This window comes from Salvelinus sp. IW2-2015, unplaced genomic scaffold (genome assembly GCF_002910315.2).
Source record: "Salvelinus sp. IW2-2015 unplaced genomic scaffold, ASM291031v2 Un_scaffold1120, whole genome shotgun sequence".
NCBI lineage: Eukaryota > Metazoa > Chordata > Actinopteri > Salmoniformes > Salmonidae > Salvelinus > Salvelinus sp. IW2-2015.
This window is the reverse complement of record NW_019942736.1, coordinates 262,047-268,530: the sequence shown is the minus strand read 5'-3', so window position 1 is coordinate 268,530 and position 6,484 is coordinate 262,047. Positions and strand designations below refer to the sequence as shown.

Sequence of the window (6,484 nt, the reverse complement as noted above, 5' to 3'; positions counted from 1 at the left end):
AGAGAGATAACTGAGTTTAATGTATTTGGCTAAGTGTATGTAAACTTCCAACTTCAACTGTATTTGTCAAACATCTCATTCAAAATTATGGGCATTAATATGGAGTTGGTCCCCCTTTTGCTTCTATAACAGCCTCCACTCTTCTGGGAAGGATTAATATGGAGTTGGTCCCCCCTTTGCTTCTATAACAGCCTCCACTCTTCTGGGAAGGCTTTCACTATATGTTGTTTTTAAATTTTATTTAACCTTTATTTAAATTCAAGTCAGTTAAGAACAAGTTAGCAGCTCTCCATTTTACGTTTATTTTTATTTTATTGTTTATAGTTATTTTTATCTATTTATTATTATTATTATTATTTATTTTTCATTTCACTTCACCAATTTGAACTATTTTGCATTGTATTTTGTGTGTGTCATTACATGAAATGCAAATAAAAATTCATTTAAATTACAGGTTGTAACGCAACAAAATAGGAAAAACGAAGAGGGGGTGAATACTTTGGCAAGGCACTGTACAATATTGAATAGCTAATTTGTCACATGTTTAGATATTTTGGAGACAAACCTCTGTCAGATTCTTCAGTTTGAAACAGTCATTCAGCAAGTGCAGAGCCAAGGCCTGCTGTGCTGTGAGGGTTAATTATAGAACAGATCGTGATCAGGGCGGAGAGAGAAAAGAGAGAGAGAGAGAAAGAGAGAGAACCAGAGAGAGAGAAACAGAGAGAGAGAAACAGAGAGAGAGAAACAGAGAGAGAAGAGAGAGAGAACAAGAGAGAGGGAGAGAGAGAGAGAGAGAGAGAGAGAGAGAGAGAGAGAAGAGAGAGAGAGGAGAGAGAGAGAGAGAGAGAGAGAGGAAAAGAGAGAGAAACAGAGAGAACAGAGAGAGACAGAGAGAGAGGAGAGAGAGAGAGAGAGAAACAGAGAGAGAGAAAGAGAGAGAGAGAGAGAGAGAAAAGAGAGAGAGAGAGAGAGAGAGAGAGAGAGAGAGAAGAGAGAGAAACACAGAGAGGAGAGAACAGAGAGTGAAGAGAAAGAGAGAGAGAGAAGAAACAGAGAGAGAGAGAGAAACAGAGAGAGAGAGAGAAACAGAGAGAGAGAGAGAAACAGGAGAGAGAGAAACCAGAACGCTAAGGAGCTGTTTAATGTGTGGTGCTTTGTCTCCACTACTGTCCAATAGGAGTACTATGTTTAGAGAGAAATAGTTCCCTCTGGTACAGAAACAACAACGGCCGCTGCTGATACAGTAAAATATACAGTAAAATATGACTTTGTTATTCCTTGCTGGGTGCAGGGAAGCGGGGCCGCCGAAACAGTGCCGGCTCCTGGACAGTACAATGGAAGTAAGTCTGGTATAGATGGGGAGGGGGGACGGGCGGATGGCTCTCATACCCCCTTCCCCAAACTACAGTCTACTTCATTAAATGGCATGACGCTTCTGGATGTTCCTCAATACCCTGACATGGTACTATTCACTAGCGGTTGATATCGTTGTGGATTGAAATGGCCTAACATGCATGTGATTGTCTGCCAGTTGCTGGTAGGATTGCACTAAAATAGAATTCCAATAAACGCACAGTGTTGGGAAGCTACTCTGGAAATGTAGTGTACCAAGCTACTACCAATTACTTCACAGTGGAAGAAGTTGAGCTAAACTAAAGCCTCCCTTAAGAATATACTTAACTAAAGTTAATATCTACATTTGAAATGTTATAGACCACAAAATTCAAGAACAGGTAGTCAGATTTTAACAACATGTGTAAATGTGACCTATTAAACACAACAACTATGTTTCAAGTGAGAATTAAGGCAGATCTAATGCAGAAAATGAAAGGAATTCTTGCCTACTTCACCCCATAGTTTATTTTTACTTTTGGCAAAAACAATAGTGTTTAGTTTCCAGGAGTTAGCTACAGAACCGCTCACAGCTGGTAAAACAGTAGTGTTTAGTTCAGGAGTTAGCTCACCGCTACATGGTGACAGTAGTGTTTAGTTCCAGGAGTTAGTTCACCGCTACATGGTAAAAACATAGTGTTTAGTTCAGGAGTTTAGCTACACAACGCTACATGGTAAACAGTAGTGTTTAGTTCCAGGAGTTAGCTACACCCGCTACATGGTAAAACAGTAGGTGTTAGTTCCAGAGTTAGCTACACGCTTACATGGTAAAACAGTAGTGTGTAGTTCCAGGAGTTAGCTTACACCGCTACATGGTAAAACAGTAAGTGTTTAGTTCCAGGAGTTAGCTACACGCTACATGGTAAAACAGTAGTGTTTAGTTCCAGGAGTTACTACACCGCTACATGGTAAACAGTAGTGTTTAGTTCCAGTAGTTTAGCTACACCGCTACATGGTAAAAACAGTAGTGTTTAGTTCCAGTAGTTACGCTACACAGCCTACATGGTAAAACCAGTAGTGTTTAGTTCCAGTAGTTAGCTAAACCGCTACATGGTAAAACAGTAGTGTTTAGTTCCAGGAGTTAGCTACACCGCTACAGGTAAAACAGTAGTGTTTAGTTCAGGAGTTAGCTACACCGCTACATGGTAAAACAGTAGTGTTTAGTTCAGGAGTTAGCTACACCGCTTACATGGTAAAACAGTAGTGTTTAGTTCCAGGAGTTAGCTACACCGCTACATGGTAAAACAGTAGTGTTTAGTTCCAGTGTTAGCTACACCGCTACATGGTAAACAGTAGTGTTTAGTTCCAGGAGTTAGCTACACCGCTACATGGTAAAACAGTAGTGTTTAGTTCCAGGAGTTAGCTACAACCAGCTACATGGTAAAACAGTAGTGTTTAGTCCAGGAGTTAGCTACACCGCATCACATGGTAAAACAGTAGTGTTTAGTTCCAGGAGTTAGCTACACACCGCTACATGGTAAAAAGTAGTTGTTTAGTTCCAGGAGTTAGCTACACCGCTACATGGTAAAAACAGTTGTGTTTAGTTCCATCAGTTAGCTACACCGCTACATGGTAAACAGTAGTGTTTAGTTTCCAGGAGTTAGCTACACCGCTACATGGTAAAACAGTAGTGTGTAGTTCCAGTAGTTAGCTAACCGCTACAATGGTAAACCAGTAGTGTTTAGTTCCAGGAGTTATGCTACACGGCTACATGGTAAAACAGTTGTGTTTAGTTCCAGGAGTTAGCTACACCGCTACATGGTAAAACAAGTAGTGTTTTAGTTCCAGGAGTTAGCCTACACCGCTACATGGTAAAACAGTATTGTTTTAGTTCCAGTAGTTAGCTCACCACCTACATGGTAAAATAGTAGTGGTGTAGTTCCAGTAATTAGCTACACCGCTACATGGTAAAAACAATAATGGTTTAGGTCCAGTAGTTAGCTAACACCGCTACATGCTGTAAAACAGTAGTGTTTAGTTACAGTAGTTAGCTACACGCTACACATGGTAAAACAGTAGTGTTGTAGTTCCAGTAGTTACTACACCGCTACATGGTAAATAGTAGTGTGTAGTTCCAGTAATTAGCTACACCCCTACATGGTAAAACAGTAGTGTGTAGTTCCAGTAGTTAGCTACACGATAATTGTAAAATAGTAGTGTGTAGTTCCGTAATTAGCTAACCGCTACATGGTAAAACAATAGTGTTTAGGTCCAGTAGTTAGCTACACCGCTACATGGTAAAACAGTAGTGTGGTAGTTCCAGTAGTTAGCTACACCGCTACATGGTAAAAGTAGTGTGTAGTTCCAGTAATTAGCTACACCGCTACATGGTAAAACATATTGTTTAGGTCCAGTAGTTAGCTACACCGCTACATGGTAAAACAGTAGTGTGTAGTTCCAGTAGTTAGCTTCACGCTACACGGTAACACAGTAGTGTGTAGTTCCCTAGTTTAGCTACACCGTTACATGGTAAAACAGTAGTGTTTAGTTCAAGGAGTTAGCTACACCGCTCATGGTAAAACAGTATGTTTAGGTCCGTAGTTAGCTACACCGCTACATGGTAAAAAGTAGTGTGTAGTTCAGTAGTTAGCTCACGCTACATGGTAAAACAGTAGTGTTTAGGTCAGTAGTTACTACTACGCTACATGGTAAAACAGTAGTGTGTAGTTCCAGTAGTTATCTACACCGCTACAGTGGTACAAACTAGTAGTGTGTAGTTCCAGTAGTTAGCTACACGCTCATGGTAAAAACAGTAGTGTGTAGTTCCAGTTAGTTAGCTACACCGCTACATGGCTAAGTCCTGCTTGATGTTGAATTGTTTTCAACTACACCAGCTACTGCCAAATGTAGTAAATTACAAGTGAACTATCTTCTCCCCACACTGTAAACTCATTGATGTAAAGTTGTCTTGTTTTTATGTTTCCTAACAGGCTGTGCATGGAACATGTTATTGATAATTGCATGTGCATTTTTGTTCTTTTAACAGCTGTCATCAGTGTCTGTATGTGTGTGATCTATCCACATAATGACGAATACAAACAGTACTTTTCTGACTTCTCGCTATCTCTCTCTCTCGCTGCTCCCTCTGTTCCTCTCTCTCTCCTCCCTCGTCTCTCTCTCTTCTTCTCCCTCTGTCTCCTCTCTCCTCCTCCCTCTCTCCTCCTCTCTTGTCTCTCTCTCTCTCCCCTCTGTTCCTTTCTCCCTCCTCCCTCTGTCTCTCTCTCCTCGCGTCTCCTCCTCTCTTCTCTCCTTTTCCCCTCTGTCTTCTCCCCTCCTCCCTCTTCTCTGTATCATCCCTCCTCTCCTCTCTCCCCCTTCCCATATGGCTCCTCTCTCCTCTCTTCCTCCCTCTGTCTCCTCTTTCCTCTCTCCTCCTCCCTCTTCCTCTCTCCTCGTCCTCCTTCCCCTCCTCTCTTTCCAGGGCTCCATCATTAGCAGTCCCAGGCCTCACCAACACCCAGACATGGCTGGAGGTGTAATGCCCCCTGGCTGCTATGACATCCAAGACTACCGGCCTCACCGCCCCATCCTGAGCCCCGGAACGGGGGTGGGGGGTGGGCCGGGGCTAAATCATCACACCGCTACTGGGACGACGGCACTGGGTCCCAGCAGCGGAGACCGAGGGGGGACGGGAGCCCTGGGGAGCGGGTCTGGAGGGGGAGGGGGCAGTGGAGGCTCCTTCCTGGGTTCCCTGTTCGGGAGCAAGCGCTCCAACACCAAGCCCCCTGGTCCTCTCCTCCCTCTCCTCCCACCTGGGCTGCCACACTACCCTGCACCTGTCCCCCCGCCCACCACCGGCGGCCCGCCCCCACACTCCCCCTCCTCCCTCACCCACTCCGACGCAGGAGGGCCCTCCAAAATCCAGGCCCTGCACGCCCAATACTGCTACAACAATACCGCAGGGCAGCAGCCTCCTCCGCCCTACCACCACCACCACCGCTACCACGCCCAGACAGGACCCGCTCCCAGCCAGCCGTCCTCCACTGCCCATGGGGCCCCTGGGCCTCATATCCTCCACAGGGGCCCCATGGTAGGGGTCCCCAAGAGGCCGGACCCCGGTCCCGCTCCCTCCCACCCCCAGCTCCAACAGTTGTCCCAGGTTCAGCTGGCCCAGCTGCAGCAGCATGGTGTACAGTGTGTACAGGGTCACGGGGGTTGCTATACCAACATGGGGGTTTCTATGGGGGTAGGCTGCCCCACTCCACCCCTTTCACCTCACCCCCCTCGCTCCCCGGGGCCCGCACCCCTTACCCTCTACCACACATACTCCACACACGGTCGGGGAGGAGGAGGCGCCAAGCTCCCTCTTACTCTCTCACACTCGCAACCCCACCCTCACGCCCACACCCACGCCCCTCATCGTACCGCTCTTACCCACAACCACAGCCCCCATCCCGGCCTGTCCCTCAGCCCCCATCCCGGCCTTTCCCACAGCCCCCATCCCGCTCAACACCCCAAGCACCAGACTCACTTCATCTTCGCTGCACCGCCGCCTCAGACCCCCGTCGCCCCGGCAACACCCCAAGGCCGCCGCCCACGGCCAATACACCCTCATACCCCCGCTCTCCTCCCATACCACCTCCCCTTCACACTCCCTTTACCCCCCCTTCCTTCCCCAATACCACCACTTACCCCTATCTCCCCTTAACCCACCCCCTCCAGCAGAGGCCCGGCCAGCACCAGGGAGGCCAGCACCAGGGAGGGCAGCAGGGGTCTGGCGGGGGCAACAGCAGCACGGGGACGGGCAGCACCACCAGCTCCAAGTCCAAGCCTATCAACCGCATCAGCACGGTGGTGTGAGTGTCAGGAGACGCAACAAKCCTCCCAGACACCAGGGGACACCGCTCGTCGGACTGAGGTCGTCAGACCAGGACAACTACAGGTTTAAGAGMGGCCACGCCCAGGTCATCCAATATGGCCGCCGGCGCTCTGGGAGAGGCAGGAGGAGGCGGTACTTGCTCAGGCTGTGTTACTTCCACCTCCGGTTCCCTCACAGATTCACATTCAGGTAGAGAGGAAGACATGAATGTCAGGTGCAGGTGATATACACTTCCTAACTTTTATACACAAGAGGAAATTAACCCCCTCTTGG

At 47.4% G+C, this 6,484-nt stretch overlaps 1 protein-coding gene across 1 annotated transcript in view; it reads left to right on the top strand.

Annotated features, from left to right (window-relative positions):
• LOC112069787 (IQ motif and SEC7 domain-containing protein 1-like) overlaps positions 1 to 6,192 on the top strand; it is a 57,319-nt gene extending 51,127 nt beyond the window's left edge. The window contains 4 exon segments of the mRNA XM_070438695.1: positions 1,292 to 1,318; positions 1,321 to 1,340; positions 4,814 to 5,953; positions 6,055 to 6,192. Coding sequence (XP_070294796.1) covers positions 1,292 to 1,318; positions 1,321 to 1,340; positions 4,814 to 5,953; positions 6,055 to 6,192 — 1,325 coding nt within the window.
• The last annotated feature ends 292 nt before the right edge of the window (positions 6,193 to 6,484 follow it).